General features: G+C 31.5%; 1 protein-coding gene across 2 annotated transcripts in view; it reads left to right on the top strand.

Annotated features, from left to right (window-relative positions):
• The window catches only part of LOC134716676 (uncharacterized), a 35,517-nt gene extending 13,932 nt beyond the window's left edge, over positions 1 to 21,585 (top strand). Inside the window, exons 1-7 of one of the 2 annotated variants that reach the window (XM_063579684.1) lie at positions 3,427 to 3,616; positions 8,644 to 8,840; positions 10,576 to 10,623; positions 11,535 to 11,598; positions 16,758 to 17,318; positions 18,060 to 18,149; positions 20,427 to 21,585. In XM_063579684.1, coding sequence (XP_063435754.1) covers positions 8,658 to 8,840; positions 10,576 to 10,623; positions 11,535 to 11,598; positions 16,758 to 17,318; positions 18,060 to 18,149; positions 20,427 to 21,496 — 2,016 coding nt within the window. In that variant the 5' untranslated portion in view covers positions 3,427 to 3,616; positions 8,644 to 8,657 and the 3' untranslated portion in view covers positions 21,497 to 21,585. Of the gene's footprint in view, positions 1 to 3,426; positions 3,617 to 8,643; positions 8,841 to 10,575; positions 10,624 to 11,534; positions 11,599 to 16,757; positions 17,319 to 18,059; positions 18,150 to 20,426 lie in introns of those variants that run through there. The other variant, XM_063579692.1, reaches the window with a different exon arrangement.
• The last annotated feature ends 1,351 nt before the right edge of the window (positions 21,586 to 22,936 follow it).

The following is a 22,936-nucleotide window of genomic DNA, read 5'->3' as shown; positions in this document are numbered from 1 at the left end:
AAGTCTGATTTTGGCACACACGTGTTTTAATTTGAAGGATGCTTTCTACATGTATGCTCTTTAATTTAGTTATTGATTTAACTAAATAAGACTCATCAGTAACGCTTATGTCAAAATATTTATAAAACCAAACAAGTACAAAGGTGAAAAGCATTGAGGATCCAAAATTCCAAAAAGTTGTGCCAAATACGGCTAAGGCAATCTATTCCTGTGATGAGAACATCCTTAGTTTTTAAAACCAACGGAACGACTGGAAAACAACTCAAAACGTGCATGTGTCTTATTTGATTATATGTCTGGCCTCTTTAATGAGTATTTAGTTACAACCACTAAGTCAATACCACTGGAGTTTGACGTTTCGTTCAGAAGGTTATAACACACCCTGAAGTTAGCGTTTTTGTGCTGGTATGCAATATCATTGATTCCATATTCTGTATGAATTCACCGTCATGAAATGTTAAATTATTTGAAACACTAAGGATACAACTATACTGCAAGATTTGCAAAAAGTTGACACAACTGTTTAAAATTCACAAATTTTGCTTTCAGTGCTCTTTTGTTTCATTGTTGATTTACACTTTGAATCTAACGTCATTGGTGAATCTCATGTACTAGTATATGAAACACGCATTTAATTCAATAATTTACAAGCCTTGTATTTTTATGAGTCTTAACAATAGGAATCGCTTTGTCGGTGACTGAACGCACTGGCGACATTCCTCGAGGTTATAGAACTTATAGTTATCTGATCTATAATTTTACTAATTCTGTCCTGTCATTAATTTTGACATTTTGACTTAGTTTGAATTCGCACGAAAAGAGAAGTATGCAAAAGAGGGATGAAAGATACCGGAGGAACAGATAAATCGAAAATAAACTGACAACGCCATTGCTAAAAATGCAAAAGAAAAACAGAGAAATAATACTAGTAGTACACAAGAAAAAACATAGAAAACTAAAGCCTGAGCAACACGAACCCCACAAAAAAATAGGTGTAATCTCAGGTGCTCCGGAATGGTAAGCAGATTCTGCTCCACATGTGGCACCCGTCGTGTTGCTTATGTTATAACAAATCCGGTAAATAGTCTAATTCGGTAGGTCACATTCATGAAAAGTGAAGGTGATAGTAGTTACGACGTAAGAAACATATCTGATTTCATCTGTGAAACGGTTATTCCATAACGGCCAATCAACATGCGATGACGTCCGTAAAGATGATTTCAACTTCACATTTTGAAACTCTTGGTTTAATAGCTTCCTTTTGAGCAGCAATCCTCTATCAAGGAAATCATAATAGTAAATAAAAGCGCGGAAATATCGTATCAATATTGGGAGATATATATTCCGTATACATGCGCTGCAGGAAAGTTGTTACATAGAAATGGAATGTTTACAATTGGGAAGCTGAACTCATCTCGTTTGTCATAAAGTTTTGTTTTCCTCCTTCTGCAGTTCATGCGATTCCTTCTGTTTTTATTTGTTTACTTGTTTGGTCTCATCCTTATCAATTTACGAGAACTGGACACAGGTATACCACTGCTGCCTTAATTTATTTAAGCATATTTATTTAAAGTCGATTTATATATAGTATATTTATCAGTTTCCTATTTGCATGTGCGAGTGCTGCCTTGTTTTGGCATTGTCCTGCTCTTTTACGAAATGTACAAGGATGTCTTTATCATGCAATATATATGACACGTAACTGCCTGCTGCTTTAATGGCATAGGATACAGTTAAAAGGGAGGTAATGATGTTACTGACGTAAATTGTTATTTTCGCGACTTCAAACTATGACTTATGATCACTTAATATCGGGAAAAGATTCAGTTTTCGTCTGATTCTATCATTCGAACTTATCTAACTTGAAAACGAGTTAATGGAACCCTGTTTTTTAAAATACCATTTGGTTTGATTACGCGAAAAGATTATGTGTGCAAATTTTTATGAAAACGTAAATAGTGCAATTTATCTAAATTTGATAAATATACAACAAAAAATTATGTTTTTTTTTCTATATTCATGAACATTTGATAAACATGAGGTATTTTTGAATAAGAAATGTAAAAAATTTTAAGATACTTATTAAATACAGAAAGTAAAAATTATTTAAAAAAAACAATTTGTTTTTATCTTTTAAAACAAAAAAGTTATTTCTTTCTTTCGTGAGGGGAAATACGGTCATAAATCCGAAATTTAAGCAAATATACAAAATTTCGACCTCACTTAAATCAAAAAGAAGGTATTTTTTTAAATCAGGTAAAAAATAGTCTATATGGAAATTTTTATCAAAATGTAAATACGGGATCAAAACTGTATCGTATGCCCTCAATATTCAACCACTAGCACGATACCTACCATGTTGGACTTCCTAGCAGTTGTCAGCGCTTCTGTGCTAGCATGAAATATTATTGACACGTTATTTATTGTAATTTTGCAGTTTATATCATGTTAACAAATCTTCGATTCGCTGAGGATTTTCTATTCCTAGGCATTTATAAGCTAAGCCACGATTGACACACATTTTTTGCAGTATTTGGCGAGGAAGTGCCCAAAAAGTAAAACTCTACAACATGAGGTTGTTTTTCTCCAAAACTTTTGAGTCAGATAAAACTTACGTGCAGACCATTTTTATCCTGTTCGGATTTTCTATAATTGCTATTGGTGAAATAATTGCTTTAAAATCATTAGACAAAACTGTATTATGACCAATGTGTTCTATGTTTGACATGTGTTCCCGTTGATTAGTCAACTTTGTCTACATCATATAAACGAAGCAGCGAACTTTGAATCTGATCCATTTAGCAATTTCAAGTTCGATTATTAAATTATGTTTACAGATGACGGACAGACAGTCTAAGGACGCACCAGTAACGGCGAAATCTAAAATAGCCATTCGGGTCACGTGATGTAAAAACTTAAGGACACTATTAATAAGTTATTTGCACTTATTAGTGCTTAAAATTTTTATGAAGGAAGTAAATAATCAGTTGAAGTATACCACTTCAATCTTAATTAAGTTACAGGAACAACCAAACAAGGAAGTTGTATTAGCCATGTTACGACGGTTTAGATAACTTTGGATCATCTACTTCATCTCATATTTAGTTTACTCACTTAGAGTTTTTTTTATTACTTTTTTATTAAAGCGTCACTGATGGGTATAATGTAACGGAACGCAAGTCTAGCGTGCATAATGTTATACTGGTATCAACGATGGGTTTATTAACTTAAATGAATGGCCATTGTTTGAACATGTGGATCATCCCCGCATTTTGCTCTCTGCATTTTTCACAATTTGAAGTCTTCTAACGTTAATTTGCTTTGAGACATATCGTATTTTTCCTTACTGACGGACTGTTAGATTTGATATACGAGTATAAGAAGGTTGATATCATTGGTACTTGCCATAGGTTCTATGTCTTTAGGGTTTGATCAACTGAAAATAAATATATGTCTTATCAAAAACTGCACGTACGCAACTGAAGACTAGATAATTGATATTGACATGTAGTCAAGTGGTCATCAGATAGTTAATATATAACACTAAAAAAATTATGAAGTGCTTTATACGAATGCATCAGATGTATATTGATGACTACGGGATTGAAATATTAAGGTGAGTTACTTTTTATCTAGCGATTTTTAGAAATAGAACTATCACAGGAATCATACAATCACTGGCTGGGTTTTTTTCTGTGCTATTCGAAAAAAAAGTAAAATCACAAAAATACTGAACTCCGAGGAAAATTTAAAACGAAAAGTCCATAATCAAATGGCAAAATTAAATGGTAAAACACATCAAACAAATTAACAACAACTGTCATATTCCTGACTTGGTACAGGCATTTTCAAATGTAGACAATCGTGGATTGAACCTGGAATTATAGTGAAATGTTCTTATGGAAGTAATATATATATGAAATTATTAATTTTGATATACATTCTATTTTGATATTTGTTAATTGTTTTTGTTGTTGCAATTCATGAACGTTTTTTTTAACTACATAATAATTTTATTCATCAAATATTGCTTGTTACATAAACCATCAAGATTCCAAGCTTCTCTTGACGTACCCTGTTACAATCCACTGACTACCCAGGGAATAATCAGCTGATTAAATTTATTGACATACATTTTTTACAAAACTCTTTATTAACAATTTAAAAATATTGTTTATTGACAATGTGTCTTTTTATTGAAAGTAGCATTGGACTTATTGCCTTATGTCCATTTAAATTGGTATCTACTCTCTTGGTGTATTCGTTATTCATGAACGTTAAGAATTAAGTAGACATGATAAAACGAGTTTTAATATCAATATCTATTATTTGTCAAAGTACGTTTTATAGATAAAATCCTTGTACATAAATGGTATACACCTTTGTTAAAATATCCAATGAATCAATAGTTTTAAAAAATATTTTTGGTTCTAAGATGAAAGAATAAGTGATTTAACTATCTTATATATTTGACCTTTTATATCAAGAATTTTGTCTCCACCTGGTTATTTTATCTGTTATAACAAGGATTTAAATGGATAATTGTGAACTTTTAAATTGTAAAAAATGTGCATGGTATGTATGATGAGAGTATTAGAAAATAATTCGTTCTTTTTTATTTTCATTAATTGATCGGAAAGGGTGCACACAATTCCATACATAATCTGGTTCACTTTGTTAGATTGAGAGACGCTTTTTCAAAAGAATCATCGAGCATTCTTACAAATTCGACAATCGGCAAGAAAATTCAATGAAAATATGAAAATGTAAATGAACTGTACGTAAATGTATATGATAATGTCAAAAATGTATTTTAATATAATAACGATTAAAACAAAGGTAAGTAACCTTATCTTTTTTTTTTATATTATTTGCCTCTTTTTTTTTATAAAACAAATCTCACATTGACAGGAGATAATCACTCTCAGCTACGAATTTTACTGTTCAGTAAAAGTGTTTATGAGCACTCGGGCTGAAGTCTTTGGAGACTGATTTGATAGAGAGAATCACAATGCTTCACAAGCATATGCTATTTAGATTATATGTATAAAGTCTCTGTGCAATTGCAATTATGTATAAACAGTAAACAGCATGGAATAGATTATATGTATATATAATAATTATCATATATCATAATGTACATAATTTAAATAATAACATATATAGTTGAATTAAAAAGGCCACAAGATTACTGTTTAACGTCGAGGGCAATTTGCATGTTGAAGTCTTCAGTTGGTTCCGTCCTGGGGATGAAAAAAAATTGTCACTGTTAGACAAAATACATATTAACCGACGATATCTTTTTGATTTTGATATAAATGATTTTCTGATTCAAGAATTTTCTTAAAAAATATTCTTTTCTTATTTATATCGCTGAAACTGAACAATTTTATTGTCAGACTTTTTTATATGGAAAATACTTTATTTCATTGTTTTATGAGTGAATTGTAATTATAATCAGCCAAAACCTGCAATTTGAGGACAAGTCTCTAAATTTTTGTTACATGTAGTTCATAATTATTACATCTGTGTTTTTCGCTATGCACATCTTTTATGTTAATTTATACATCTGAATTTTCCAAACATCTTCCCAATTGTGCGCCAAACATCTTCCAAATTGTCCCTCGTAATTTTTGTGGGACAATCGGTAATACACATTGTTGCCTTGCCTACTTTGTCACAAACATGAATACGAGATCCAAGTAATGGAATTTTATGAAAATGTCATACAGTTGAGAGGTTAAGCTTATAATAAAACCACATTGAATCCAACAGTTCCTACCTAACAATATATCTGTAAACAGTCAGGAATATGACAGTTATTGTCCACTCGTTTGATGTGTTTGAGTTTTTGATTTTGCCATTTGTTTAGAAACTATCCGTTTTGAACTTTCCTCGGAATTCTGTATTTTGGGGGCTTAACTTTTTTTGTAATCGATGCATTGAAACATTATTTATATTTCAACAAAATAAGAATGATGAAAATAATGATTATAACACTAACATTAATCATAATAAAATAATGATAATTATAATGGCAATAAAAATGAAAATGATTATAATTATAATTATTTGATAAAAGAAACAATATTTTTAATACGCAATGATGACTATAACAATAACAATTATTATAATAAGAACTATTACAGTTATGATGATAATAACGATAACTATATTGATAATGTATAAAACAATATCGTTGTTGATAATAACGATACCAATTTTGACAATAACAATAACTATATTGATGATAACAATACTTATATTGATAATAACAATACTTATATATATATATTGCAAATCACAATACGAATAATAATAACTATATTGTTTAAATTTACTTTTTCACTTTTCTGGTCTTTTGGAAAATGTTGTTTGTGCTGTATTTAGACCCTTCTACAACAAAATTTGTTTTACATGCACACGTATAAAAATTGCGGTTTTTATCCAATGCAATCATAGGTTTGGACGTAGTTTTCATATTAGACTTGTGTAATACTAATAACTATATATAAATACAAACCAATTTTAGATGAGTGCTATCTCCTGGTAAACTTATTTTGATGAGCATACGACAGTAGTCAATATACACGGTTGTTGTATTACGTACATTAAAATGACTTTTCAGCTTGGTAGTCTTGAAAAATAAAGGAGAAAATCCATCTATAAAAATTGACCTCTAAACAGGTTTGTCCATTTTATTTCGTTATAGGTTAATGATTGTGAAATGACTTTCATTAATAATGAAGCCATACCATATGAGATGAAAGAATTGAATTTATTTATACTTATGTATGCTGATGATATGGTTATTTTCTCAGAATCTGTTTTAGGGTTACAAAATATGCTTGATACATTATATGCGTATACATCGAAATGGTCACTGAGTGTTAATGTTAATAAAACTAAAATTGTAGTATTTTGGAAAAGTGGTAGAGTTCATCTTGATGAGAAATGGTATTATGATAATAAAGAAATTGAAGTAGTTTATAATTTCACCTACCTTGGTGTACTTTTAAATTTTAATGACAAATATAATATGTTACAACAGAAATTGTCAGAACAAGGTAGCAAAGCAATGTTTGCTTTAAGACGAAATGTGAAAAGTATGTTTTTAAACTATGTCACTTTGTTATCACTTTTTGATACTTACATACATTTTCTATTAAGTTATGCAAGCAAACTATGGGGTGCAAATAAAGCCCCGGCAATAGAGATAGTCCACATGAACGGTTGTAAAAATATACTTGGTGTTAAATTGTCTACTAACAATGTTATGATATATCAAGAACTAGGTAGATTGCCTTTTATTTTTGCAAGAAAATGTAAGATTTTCAAAAATTAGTTTAAATTGCTAAATACTTTGTATAATGTACAATTGTATAATGAAAAATTGTTACAATTACTAATTTTGTGAATTAGAGAGATGTCCAAATGATAAGTGTAACTGGTTGTATTTTATAAAGAATGAATTGTTTGTTATTGGTTTAGGTGATATAAGGTATAGCCAAAATCTTATTAGTGACTTGCCTGATGTATATTTTGCTGTCATAAAGCAACGTTTGTATGATTGTCTAAAACAAGAACTTGATGCTCAGTTCCATATTTCTCCAAAATGTTCTTATTATAAATACATGTTAGATAATTTTTTGTCTGCAATTTTATCTATGCAAACCAATTCCAAATTCCAAATGTTTACAGACAGAAAATGTATTACAAAAATAAGACTAAGTAACTACAACTTAGCTATAGAAAATGGATGATTTTATGGTATAACAACACATAATATAACTTTTTTTTTAAATGATATAGAGGTTCATTTCATCCTTAAATGCCCAAGTTTTCAAGGTTTTAGAAAAAAATATATTAAGCTATTTTATTGGAAAAACACGTCGATGTACAAATTTATTAAACTGATGAGTACAAACAATGTAAAAGAGTTGATTAATTTATGTAAATTCACATTTAGATCTTTTAAGCTTTGGTCTGAAATGTTAAAATAATGTTTGTTTATTGCTACAATACCTTCTGCTATTCTATCCCATAGTTTGTGTTTATGTTATATGTATTATATGTATTACTGATGTAATTCAAATGTATACCTAAAGTTTATATAAACTTTGGTTATTTAGACATATGGACCAAAATATTCTCTGTGGAACAAGTTTGTCAAACTTGCATTTTTACAATTTTTTGTGTTTTAACTAAACAAATTATTGTATATTGTAAAATCTTTGTATGTATGTATTACCAGACGGTTCGGGGAAACGACAAAGGAAAACGAAATACATGCATGCTAATTGAAAGAATGATTTTTTCTTAAATTTTAGTCTTCATTCCTTTATGTGAAATTAATTGCATAATGTAGTCCTGAATTAACCAGTAATTTTAAAGTAACTACTGTGGATTCATTTATTTTCGTGGGTACCACTTTTCGTGGTTTGAGGAAAATTTACATATTCGTGGATATCTTATTTCGTGGTTTTGGCAAAGTCTATACTTATTCCTTTAGAAAATTTGTTATTCGTTGAACATTTGAATTCGTGGTTCTCCTGTACCCACGAAATCCACGAAAATTGGTATCCAACGAATATTAAGGAATCCACAGTATATGTTCGATTCTTTTTTTTTTGTCTTCTACAGATACAATTGAAATTATGTCATCTTTTAAATGGAAAACAAAGATATCGTTTAAAATATATAGCCAGTATAAATTGATATACATTCAATTTGATTATCCGCCAAAAGAGACAGATTTTCATGAGTTCAAAGTGCAATTAGTGGAACTTGACAAGGCGGGGTATGACGCGAAACTTGTAAAATCTGTCAATATCAAACAGGTATGTATTACTTTTTTTGTAAGCTATTTCATACATTTTAAAAGCGTATATTTACGTGCTCTCTACTAAAAATACTTATTTGCTTTTTGGGTATCCTGTCTCAATAAGTAAAATAAAAATGTACAGTTCTTATCCCTTGACCGACTTTGGCTATAGTATTTGTTCATTTTAGTCTATATCGTTATATCTTTGTACAAGTTTTGGATTTTCAAATATTTTGGCTTCGTGCATCACTTAGTAGACATATATTGTCGAAAAAACAATGCTGACAAATTGGTACAATTAATGTTTACTGCTTCTTGATCTGTTAGTCTGCTGGTGAACTGCTATTACCAGAGGCTACCACAAATCCAGTAGTCATGGATGTTATGCGGTACTGGCATGTAAATATGGACATTGTGTTTTTAAAATGTGTTACAAAATTTGGAAATTATCTAAAATTAAGAAACATTATTTTTTTTTGTTCACACATCGTTATCAATATAATTGAATTTGATGCGACTGTCATATAAGTGAGAGGTTTAGCTAGCTATGAGACCAGGTTTAATCCACCATTTTATACAAAATGCCTATACCAAGTCAGGTATGACAATTTTTAACCAGTCGTTTGGAGTGGTTGAGTTTTTGATTTTGTCATTTGGTTATGTACTTTCTTTTTGAGTTTTCTCGGAGTTCAGTTGTTTGGTTTTTTTACTTTTTTTCTTCCCTGTGTAAAGCTCTGAATCCTTGGTCGGCTTTGGCTTTATTCTTTATCCTGTTTGTTTTATAAACTCTTCATTTTAATCGGTTCTTAATTTTAAATAGTTCGACCTGTATTACCACTGAAACGGCAAATGTTGTTGAAATTTGCATCTGTTGTGAAAAGACAATTGTAACAATAATGTTATCATATAGAGTTATTTGATTTTCTGAATTCATCTTTCTCGAATAATAATTTATCAGCTGTATCTGCATAAATCTGTTCGTATTTGGCACAACTTTTTGCAATTTTGGATCCCCAATGCTCTTCAACTTTGTACTTTTAAAAAAAATGTCCTGTACCAAGTCAGAAATATGGCCATTGTTATATTATTGTTCGTTTCTGTGTGTGTTACATTTTAACGCTGCGTCGTTTGCTTTCTCTTATATTTGAGTGTAAATTCACATTGCGATAAGACGTGTCACGGTACTTGTCACGGTACATTTAAGTGTTATGTCGTTGTCCTCCTCTTATATTTAATGCGTTTCCCTCGGTTTTAGTTTGTAACCCCGATTTTGTTTTTTTGTCCATGGATTTATGAGTTTTGAACAGCGGTATACTACTGTTGCTTTTATTTTTGGGTTAATAATTATTTTGATATGAGCGTCACTGATGAGTCTTATGTAGATGAAACGCGCGTCTGGCGTACTAAATTATAATCCTGGTACCTTTGATAACTAATTAGATCATACAATGCAAATAACTATGTTTCTTTTTTGGCATCAATTTCTTAAGATTATTGTTTAAGTCCAGTCTTAATTTTTAAGCCTAAGGGAAAGCTTTTCAATGACAAAACTTACTTTTTAAGTGATACTAGGCTATATTTTGAATGGATTAAAATTGTTGTGAGAACTACAATATACAAATGACTCTTATCGAACGACTTCAGTAATGAATGCAAAATTTGTTAAGACAATCAAACATTATCAACATAAAGTATTGGATTAAAAATTAACATAGATTATTCTTTTATAACTTACATGTTCTATCTTCTAGAATGAATACGTTTTTGAGAATTTGCAGCCAGGTCGATACAAAGTAAAAGTAAGTACAGAATATTAAACTTAATTTTACTAACTATATACCTAATTGAGGGGGTCACGGCAATACAACGTACCTTAACTAGTTAACATTTACAAGCCAAAAAGAACTATTCAGTCTGAAAACAATATGCTTCTGGTAAAACCAACAGTAAGAAAAAAAAACATACGGAGAGAGACGTTTTGATAGAGCTGCCTCCGTTTTATGGAAGGACTTACCGAAAGAGCTGCGAAACACGGAAACTGTGAATGCTTTCAAGAAAAAACATTAAAACTTATCTATTCAGACAGTCTTTTCCACATGATTAGTAATCGGACAGTATTAGACTTTTATTTCATCTCAGTATTTATTTTTTAATGCATTGTAAAGCGCTTAGAGTAAATGTTTATTTAGATAAGCGCTGTATTAGCACTGTCAATAATAATAATACTATAAGGAATCAAGAGCAAACACGAGAATCAAAGAAGGCTTGTGGACAAATAAGGTTAGTGCATTGTATACTTAAAGCATGAACGAACTACCATCATACCCATGTATCATGTGTTCTAGAGTGGTAAGGTTATTTCATAGTAAAAGCAATGATAGTGTACCAGTGTTAAAATCTCATGAAACAATAAGGAAAATACAAAATCTATAATCTTCAATCTATAAAATAAAGAAATGTAGAGAATCGCATACGCTCAAAAATCAGGAAGTTTGGATGAGTCAGCATACACTCAAAAATGAGGTAGTTAGGATGAATCGATAGCGTAACCGTCTCGTTATGCGTTTCGACATTCATTCTTAATATCACAAAATGAAGAAAACAATCGGCAGATGCAAAGATCAGACTAGTTATCTCAGACGAGTTATCTTGTAAAAAAGATATGCGACTGTTAAAAACAACCACTTTTGATTTGTCTTCTTTTGTTAAGGTTGGACCCCAAAATTGCAATGCCTGTGGTTGGACTGCAACAAGACCTCTCATAATAGAAAACAGTAAGTAACTATCTAAGTCACTAGAACTAACAATCAAATAATGTATGTGTTGATAAACAGGTAATGTATAAATTATTAACTAAGTACGTTTTGTGTTTCAGTCAGCTTTATTATAATAAACACAAGGTTTTGACTTCACTGACTCCATTTATGATAAAATTAGAGTTGTTTGACGGTTCGAACCATGTAAACGGAAATACATTAAAGACATACCGTTTATTCAAAACGAGCTCTATATTAAGCTACAACTCCCCAAAAATGTGCGTCGAACTGTTACCCTGTTCCGTAGCGGTTCTCTGTCGTTGATGATCGAGACCGGAAGATATGCCCGACCACAGACAAAAGTAGATGAAAGACCATGCCGACTATGGAAGTTAAAAACATTTTTGTTGATTTGCCCATTTAAGGAGGATATTAGGTTTGAATTGTTTACAAATCTAGAACAATAATTGATTGTTTTGATACTCTTGATATGGACAGTAAATTTATCGAAATGATGTCTTGTGAAAATATTATTAGTCACATAGTGTTTAGTGTAAAATTTAGACTAGTGAGCTACCAAAATGAGCAAGTCTTCAATACTGTCAGCATTAAGAAATTACTTTCACGGAGCCTACATAAACAGATAGCAGCAATAACAACTTAATAGGTTTCAATATGTTAATTTTTGTCGAGCCTTCGACTTTAGTCGAAAAAGCGAGACTAAGCGATCCTACATTCCGTCGTCGTCGTCGGCGGCGGCGTCCACAAATATTCACTCTGTGGTTAAAGTTTTTGAAAATTTTATAATTTTCTTAAACTATACTCGATTTCTACCAAACCTGGACAGAAGCTTGTTTATGATCATAAAAGAGTATCCAGAAGTAAATTTTGTAAAAATAAAATTCTTTTTTTTTCTGTATTTTATTTATAAATGGACTTAGTTTTTCTGCGGGGAATCATTACATTCACTCTGTGGTTAAAGTTTTTAAAATTTAAATATCTTTCTTAAACTATACTGGATTTCTACCAAACTTGGACAGAAGCTTATTTATGATCATAAGATAGTATCCAGAGGTGAACTTTGCAAAAATAAAATTCCATTTTTTTCTTTTTTTTACCTTTAAATGGACTTAGTTTTTCTGCGGGGAAACATTACATTCATTCTGTGGTTAAAGTTTTTTTTAATTTTAATAACTTTCTTTAACTATCCTGGGTTTGTACCAAACTTGGACAGAAGATTGTTTATGATCATAAGATAGTATCCAGAAGTAAATTAAAAAAAAATCCATTTCCGTATTATACTTTTAAATGGACTTAGGTTTTCTGCCAGGAAACAACACATTCACTCTGTGGTTAATTTAAAAAAAAAATTAATAACTTTCTTATACTATTTTAAATTTGTACCAAACTTTGACAGAAGCTAGTTTATGATCAAAAGCTAGTATCTAGAAAGGGAATTTTGTTAAAATTTGGTACCTGTCTATCTGTATTTTACTGATAAATGGACTTAGTTTTTCTTCCAGTTATCATAACATACAGTCTGCAGTTAAAGTTTTTGAAACATTTATTTGATTCATAAACTATCCTGAAATTTTTACCAGACTTGGACATGTTGGACAAAAGCTTCTTACAATCAAAAGATAGTATCAAAAGGAATATTTTTATTGATTATCCTCAATGCTCTTTAACTTTGTAATTGTTTGGTTTTATAAATATTTTGATATGAGCGTCACTAATGAGTCTTATATAGACGAAACGCGCGCCTGGCGTACTAAATTATAATCCTGGTACCTTTGATAACTATTTAATATATTTATTTCAATCTTAATCATCAATGTCTTCGTCTGTTTAAATCTTTAAGATTTTTCTCAATACCGTTTTGTAATTTTTAATTTGTAAGGGACGTTACACCACTACTAACTGTGTATGAAATAAGCCCCGCCTCCCTTCTTACCTAATATGGAATATAAAGGAACGTGACTCCAATACTAACTGTGTTTGAAATAAGCCCCGCCTCCCTATTCACCTTATATCAAATATACACGCGGACGCTTTTAACCAATCATACTCCTAGAAATGTATAGGAGGCAAGATAAAAAAAACTTCTTTGTCATATGCAATTTTGAAATCCATTCAGACGCGAAAACTATTAAGCACAAGAAGCAATCATATTTAATTTTTATATATTTTTAACCATAATCAGTGATTTTTTACTTAAATACCTTTGATAGTCGTTTTAAAAAACCTGAACTTTTAAAATTTTATCTGTGATAATTAATATTTCTATTCTTATTTCTTATTTTTGAAGCTCAGAGTGATGTTCAGTAAAAAAATCTATTCTAGATCTTTGGAATTTGAATTTTACACATATAAACTAAAATGTCTTGCTTAGTTAATTCTTTTAACATTTAGAAAGAGAGAGGAAATATACCAAAGGGACAGTCAAACTCATAAATCTAAAACAAACTGACAACGCCATGACTAAAAATGAATAAGACAAACAGAAAAACAGAAAAACAATAGTACATATGACAAAACATAGAAAAATAAAAAATAAACAACAAGAACCCCACCAAAAACTAGGGGTGATCTCAGGTGCTCCGGAAGGGTAAGCAGATCCTGCTCCACATGTGGCACCCGTCGTGTTGCTTATGTGATTACAAATCGGTAGGTCACATTTATGAAGGGAAGGGGATTGTAGTTACGACGTAAGGAACATATCCGATATCATTTGTGAAACGGTTATTCCATAACGGTCAACCAACTCGTGATGGCGTCCGTAAAATTTACGAAGGGATGATTTCAACTTCACCATTTGGAAATCTTGGTTTAATAGCTTCTTTGTGAGCAGTAACCCTCCATCAAGAAAATCATGATAGGAAATGAAAGCACGGGAATATCGTATCAATTGGGAGATATATACCCCGTATGCAGATGCTGCTGGAATGTTGCTTCTTACAATTGGAAAGTTCACAATTGGAAAGCTGAAATCATCTCTTTTGTCGTAAAGTTTTGTTTTTAACCGACTCTCATTATCAATTTCTCGATGTAAGGCAAGATATGAAGCCGACTTAACTGTATCTGTAGTATCCTTTACCTCATGTTCGATGGGATATATGCTTTCCACATAGTCACTAAATTTTGAATTGTTTAGTGAAAGAACATCCTCTATATAGCGGAAAGTAGAGTTAAAGGATATTGCTAACTTCTTATCTATCTTCCTAAGAAGTTCCTGCATGTGCATGAAGTCAGCCTCATAATAATAAAGAAACAAGTCGGTCTCATAAGTGTACATAAGGCTGGATAGTTGTGTGATGTTAACGTAATTGTGTATCTTACATTGTATATATATGTCTGATCAAATATGTGACACTATAATAAAATAAACCATTGTTATTAAAAGAAAAATCTGAAGTGTTGCTTTTACATGGTGTATATTGTTCATCGAGTTGTCATGGAATAGATTATGTTGTAGTATAAGTTCGAAATTGAGACAGTTTAGGTAATTAGGTCTCCTGGAACAATAGTACAGTATTTATCTCGGGCAGGATAATTTGTTTACAATATTTGTTCTAATATTATATTTTTGAGATTCTATTTTAACGTCAGTTTCATTTAAATCCTTTTTTTAGCTCACCTTTCCTAAAAGGAAATGTGAGCTTTTCTTATCACTTGGTGTCCGTCGTCGTCGTCGTCGTCGTCGTCTGTCGTCGTTAACAAATTTTCAAACATCTTCTCCTCTGAAACCACTGAATGGATTGGATGAAACTTAGCATGATTGTTCCTTATATTATCCTGCACAAAATGTGTGCTTCGATTTTTGATCCGTCAAAAAATATGGCCGCCGTTACTTAAAATAGAACATAGGGGTCAAATGTAGTTTTTGGCTTATATCTCAAAAACGAAAGCATTGAGAGCAAATCTGACATGAGGGGAAAATGTTCATTAGGTCAATATCTATCAGCCCTGAAATTTTCAGATGAATCAAACAACCCATTGTTGGGTTGCTGCCACTTAATTGGTAATTTGAAGGAAATTTTGCAGTTTTTGGTCATTATCTTGAATATTATTATAGATAAAAATAAACTGTAAACAGCAAAAATGATCAGCAAAGTAAGATCTACAAATAAGTAAATATGACCAATATTGTCAATTGATCCCTTAAGGGGTTATTGTTCTTTAATGACAATTTTTCACAATTTGTTCATCATATTTGCTAACTTTAAAAAATATTCTAAAACTACTCAACCAAATATTCTTCTAAAACTACTCAAACCTAACTTTAAAAAATCGTCTCTCTAAAACTACTCAACCAAATTCAACCAAACTTCAACTGAATGATCAGTAGGGTGTTTAAAATAAAGTTTGTGTTTTATTTTCTATTTCGTCAAAAACATGGCCGTCATGGCTAAAAGTAAAACACAGGGTAAAATGCAGTTTTTGGCTTATATCTCAAAAACTCCAGCGTTTAGAGCAAATAAGACAAGAAGTTAAAGTATTTATAAGGTCATTGTCTACCTGTTCTGAAATTTTCAGCCGAATTGGGCAGGTATAATGCCCCTGAATTGATGATTTTAAAGAAATTTTGCAGTTTTTGGTTATTATCTTGAATATTATTAAAGATACAAATAAACTGTAAATAGCAACAATGTTAAGCAAAGTAAGATCTACGAATAAGTCAATTTGACCAAAATTGTCAATTGACCCCTTAAGGAGTTATTGCCCTTTAAAGACTTTTTTCACAATTTGTTCCTCATGTTGACTTACTTTAAAAAATCTTCTCCTTTGAAACTGCTGTATCAATTTCAGCCAAACTTAGGCTAAATGAGTTTCAGAGTATTTAGTATAAATTTTATCTTTTATTTCCTTATATGGCTAAAATAGAACATAGGAGAAAATGATTTTTTTTTGCTTTTGAAGAAAATAGGACGATTCAAAGAACATTTAAATAAATTGAAAAGCCAAAATAATCATTGATGAGAGATTTAACCAAAAAAAATAAGGTGAGCGATTCAGGCTCTTAAGAGCCTCTTGTTTTTTAAAGTGACAGAACAGTAGCTTTTAAATTAAAGGATACATGTATATAACTTATAACTTTATAATCTAGTTCTCATTCAAATGTCTACAAGTGTTTCATTTCTTTAAATTATTTATTATTACTATTATTGTTACAAAAGTACCTTCGAAGAACATAGCATCAGAGGGAAATCCATACCCAACTACCGAGAGCATACAGACATTAACTTCGTTACCAGTCACACCCACAGGGGAAATTACATCACAGGAAAATCCATATACCGAAAAAGATTCAACATTTGCTGAAACTCTTGCATCATCAGCACATACTGAGACAATAACATCGGATGGAAAGATATATACCACTACTGACAGCACCTATACTACAACGTCTGTGTTAGTTCAACATACAGGGAAAATAAAATCACAGAAAATTCTACATACCGAAAAAAACGCAACTCTTGCTAAAACTTCTCCATTATCCTCAACACATACACAGAACATAACATCTGATGGAGATTCCTATACCACCATTGACAACACCCGTAATGCAGCTTCATTAAGATTTGCATATACTCGGGAGATAACGTCATTGAGTTCAGTTTCATGGACCAGTCAGAAAACAGGAATTATTGTTGGCGCTGTACTTGGAACTTTACTTGGTATATTGCTAGTATTTATTTTGGTCTACAATGTGTACATTGGTAGGAAAAGAAAGCATGGTAAGTACGATACCATAAAGTTCAAGTCTTAGATACCCGTTAGAAATATAATAATATTGTGGTTTACCCTAAAATAATAGCTTTATATTGAAATGTTTCTGTGATCTTACGCAATATTTAGCCTGAAAAAAGAAAAATCACAGAAATACCGAACTCAGGGAAAAACTCAAAACGGAAAGACCATGATCAAAAATCAAAAGCTCAATCATATCAAACGAATGGATAACAACAGTCCTATTCCTGACTTGGTACAGCAATTGTTTCTCACAAGTTTTTTACGAAATATTTTCGGTTCAATTAAACACAGGATTGGGTACCAGATATCAGTACAGTTTAAACTCTTCTGCAACCACTAATTTTATACCCATAACTAAAAAATGTGTATCAGCGTTTATAAATTAGCAAGGTTTGTGAAGTAGTGTTATACATAAAGGTATGTAGGTTTCGAACGTAGATTATGAATCTGACCTTTTAGTTAGTACAGAAAATAAAACATAACATTGCGCGTCAAAATAATCAGAGTTACAGATAGTAGTCCGTACTACAATCTTCAGCATACAAGTTATATCTATGATGAGTTTTTTCACTTATATATTCGAATGAAGTGATGTCTTGGTATTCCTCTAATTTTGGAATAAGAATTTGTTATAAAATATCAAAACATTTAAAATGGACATAATCTAAACAATATTTGAGCTAAGTGAATGAAACAACTATGTACTTTCAAACCAACTTTTTCAGAGCTTAAAAAGATCGTCTTAGAGACGCATGCCCAACACGAAGAACCTTCGGATACTACCATTATGACGTGTGCGGTTGGAGAAACCAAAGGTTAGACGATGTTTTACAATAGCTAATAACGATAGAGGTACTTGATGAAACAGACAATACCAAGGCAAGCAAGAAAAATTACGAAAAGAAAAACAACAGAGCAAAAATCACTACACAGAAATCTAACAATTGAAAATTCTAAATTTACCTCAGCTTGCAAAAGAAATAAAAAAAAAATTTTGAGTTTGTTTTTTTGCGGAAAGAACAGATCATTTACTTATCAGCTGGTATACCGTTTCAGTTAAATTTTCATAATCAAATATAACAATAACGTCCCCCGAATTCAAATATATTTCAATCAGACTGACACCACGTCGAGGGGACTCATATTTTCATACATTGCGATTCCATTACAAGTAATTGGAATCAAGTTTCAATAACCGAAGGTACCAAGAGAACAATAAAACAAAACCTTGCTTAACAAGTGAAATCCATCTTCCTACTCATGGCTACCTGAATGGAATTGTGCGTTGCATTCGATTACGTCATCAACGAAGAAAAAAGGACGGGATTGTCACCATGACATTTTGATTATATTCGATGCATTAGTTCGGTCATTTAGAAAGGAACAACAATTCGGAATTAAAACTTTAAAAAATTTAAGTAGATTTGAATTCAATCTAATTAAAACAAATAATAATTGCTCTGTTGACATTTTTTTCAAAATATGCAATCTTATCGAAGACGGTGCATGATTTTGTTTTAAATGTTGTGCCAGTGTGTTGTGTTAGATTTGTCCATCCTGTTATTTTTTTTTGTGACAGCAAGAGTGATGAATAAAACGGAAATATCTAATTAAAAGTGTAGAACATACCTGAATAACAGCATACCTTTGACATCACATTACCATTTTTCATTTATTAGATAACCGACGAAGTACAATCCGTAGAGAGTCATCACATTTCTAGTTTGTCAAACGCTCTTAACAAAAAAAAGCGGAGACAGTGGCAGCAAAAATTAACTGTGATGTGTCTTTTCAATGATATTGACTTGAAACTTAGTTCATTAATCAGTTATGTTCATTGTCAAAATTATTTTACCCATGTTTAGGGGAAATAGGAACGAACAATGGCCGTTACATGAAAGACAATGAAGTAACAAAGGATTATAATTAAGTACGCTAGACGCGCGTTTCGTCTACATAAGACTCATCAGTGACGCTTCTATCAAAGTATTTATAAAGCCAAACAAGTACACCGCTGAAGAGCATTGAGGAGGCCATAATTCCAAAAAGTTGTGACAAATACGGCTAAGGTAATATATGCCTGGGATAAGAGACAAACAAAAACGTTTGATCACAAAAATCAACAAACAAACAAAAAATTTCGAATTTCATTGCGATACAAAACCAAACATATGATTGAACCTTGTTTTTGGCTAGCCTAACCTCGCGTTTGATTGCAATTTTAAAGATATACTTCTAAAACGACAACTTTACATGACGGCAAAACAATACAAATACATGCAAGAACATTCTAGACAGAAATACATAAATGAAAATATTATAGTGCATTTCGACATGTTTACAACAGATTATCGCAACCTTTTTCTACTAGCTCGATTCCCCGATGAAGATTATCCCGTACATTAGGATTTCCCTTTTGGGATACATCGACACTATTGACCTTCTGGTAATACTTGCCAGAGCAAAAATCTGCCATAAGCCCATGTATGTTTTTTTTAATTTCTTTTCTGCATTATTTCTCATATACATCTTCAACTGACGTTTCTTTCAATACAACTTCATGTGTGTATTCATCCGAATATACTACAAAACTTTTTCAAAAGGTTAGAGGTATTAACAATTCGTGAAGTTTTCTATTACCGTTTTAATAGAAGCGCTTCCTTTTCCCTTTTACTTTGATGCTCAATTCATTTTCCATCACTTCTCTGAAGGTCTTTGTAACCTTGTTAGTTTTTATCATTAATCTGAGATTACTATATATCACCCTTGTCCTGTACGTACTGTTAGCTTGGTAGTAACGTCTTAATTGAAATCAATCTAGACAGTTACCATACATATACTTAATATTATCTATAGCATTTTAAGATACAATAAGATATAAAGACTATTGTTAATATAAATTATTGGGAGAAAAGTTTTCCCAGAACGCTATATACACCATCTACTTTATTATAGTCAGCTTAAGAATACTATCAATGATAGAGCATATTTTGAATGTAGGCAATTACCAACTGTTTTACATTCCTTTATTCAAAAGGGTACTGTTCATGTTGTTTTACATCTGAAATTATTTGAAATTTTCTTTTTTCCAGATGATCTCCTCAAATTTCCTAAAGTATTCATAGTAAATGCAGAAGATCATCTACCACATGTGAAAGCTGTCGAAGCCTTTGTTAAATTTCTAGATGTTCAATGTCACTGCGACGTAATGTATGCTCCGTGGTGTCTTCGTGAATATCAAGATAATAAATCTAAATGGGTCATCAACTCCATTGACAAGGCCGATTTTGTCATTATCGTGAACTCGGACCTAACTTACCACCAATTTAAATCCTGGAAGAACCAGGAAAATAAATGTGGTAAATCAACAGACACAAATCAAACACTTGAGTGTTTAATGATGCCGCCAATAAGTCAAATTACTGAATGTATTATAAATGGTAACAATCCATTCAAATACATAGTTGTACATTTTAGTTACACTGCTGACAACTTATCCCTGGACGAGCTGTGCACAGGAGCAGACTATTTAATTCCAAAACATATTCACGAGTTAATATGCCAAATACATCAAATGGATACCCGTCGTGTCGGTTACTGCAGTATTGGGTATTTTGCAGATCTTTTGTCCGACACCACAGAAGGGCAAGATTTGACAGAATGTATCGCATCAGCAGCAATTTATGATGAACAATGGGTATATAAAAATTTTGGGACCTATGGGCAGTGTGAATCTGCTATTGATATTCACTTTAATTCTTTTGAAAGTGTTGATTGTGATAAACCAGTAAACGAATCCTTCATTGATTACAATATAAGTGCACACATTCCACCATCTTCTCAAAATCAAAACAATGTCACTCAAGAGAACGCACTTAGGCAGGATTCATTCGAAGACAATAATGCTATTGCTATTACAGACATTTTGTATCATCAAACGTTACAGAATTGTTATTCAGTGAATGATAACTTCAGCTTTAAAGCCCCAAGTGATACTGACAATGACGATGTTTTGAGTCAGAACTTACACCAACAAATATATGACCTAAACAAAAGAATGATGGACCCACGCTACGAAAATGATATGATGCCTTACTGCCAACAAGCAGTGCAGTTAAGTCACGAAGATGAGGCCATAAGCTTGGGAGGTCAGAGCGTGTGAATCTTGAATTATCATGTAGTCTAGAATGGTTGAAATGTAAAGTTCTACTGTACTTATTATATTCTTTCAAAATATCTAAACGTATATCACCTTGTCTTATTTTATCAGGTTAACTATGTTAAATACGTTCAAATACATAGTTAAACAGAAATAACTGTGGAATAATCAATTTATAATAAAGAAACAACCAACTTTCAAATAAAATCCAAAAATTAAGAAAAAAAATCCAAGAAGACAAAAACGTCTGCAATTAAAAAATAATATAAATCTGACTACATGGTGAAGAAATAATTTACCAATCAGTTTAAATGAGTTCTGGAGCTTGAATGTCAGTTACTGCTAGTAGTACTTTGATTATGTATGCATTGCCATTTCGCTTAGTTTCTTTTGTTACCTTTTCATACATCGGACTCGGATTTCTTCTAAAAAGAGTTTGTATACTGTGTGTTTGTTCATTCTACATTAGCTAGATGTATAGGGGAAGGGTTTAGATCTCACAAAACAGGTTTAACCCCGCTATATGTTTCGCCTGTCCCCAAGTCAGGAGTCTCTGGCCTTAATAAATCTTGTCTGGTTTTTTTAAAATTTTGTTTATTTATATTTTTTGGAGTTTAGTATGACGACAATTTTCACTGAACTAGTACAAACTATTTATTTTGGGGTCAACTAATGCCCACCTCTGGTTACGTTAATAGACCTATTAGTGACCTGCATCTGTTATTTGCTCTGTGGTCGGGTTGGTGTCTCTTTGACGGACGTAATTCTCCATATCCACAATGAAATGCACTACAATTAAAAGTATGTAAATTTGAACACAACACTTGTTTGAAATCAACACAAACAGAATATAAAAAGACAAGCTGAATACAAATAAGGTAAAGTCATTAGAAATTTGCAACCTTAGTTTCTAGTAGTTTATAGATTTGAATGAAGAATTTAAGAAAAAAATGTTATAAATCGTGTCAAAACCGCAGCACGTATTACTAATGTGAAAATCCACTCCGCCACATGCGGTTGCCATTAATGGAATCGCAATTATCTGTAATTTTGAAGAAGTAACAAATGGAATAATTGCCAGCGAAATAAACTCTTCATTGAGACCATAGAAGTACATAGAATTTAATAACTATATATATAGGTAGCCATACGCACGTTAACAATTATCAAGAGGCCTATCGCATAGTCAGATATAAAAGGCCCCGAAAGGACAAATGTAAATAATCAAACGAGTAACCTTATCTATGTAAAAGCAATTAACGCAATACATATATGATATACTAGTACGACATCTTGCATGAGTAGTTCTCTGAAAATTTTGCATGAATCGTACATTCACTATAGAAGTCGCTCCTCACTATCCTACTACCTGTCGATAGATTTATTTTTGGCATTGCACAAGTCATGTCTTCTCTGACTGTTCATGACGTTAAAATACTGAAC

This window comes from Mytilus trossulus, chromosome 1 (assembly GCF_036588685.1).
Source record: "Mytilus trossulus isolate FHL-02 chromosome 1, PNRI_Mtr1.1.1.hap1, whole genome shotgun sequence".
In the NCBI taxonomy this organism is placed as follows: Eukaryota; Metazoa; Mollusca; class Bivalvia; order Mytilida; family Mytilidae; genus Mytilus; species Mytilus trossulus.
The sequence above is the reverse complement of the archived record's forward strand: the minus strand, read 5'-3'. Positions and strand labels throughout refer to the sequence as shown.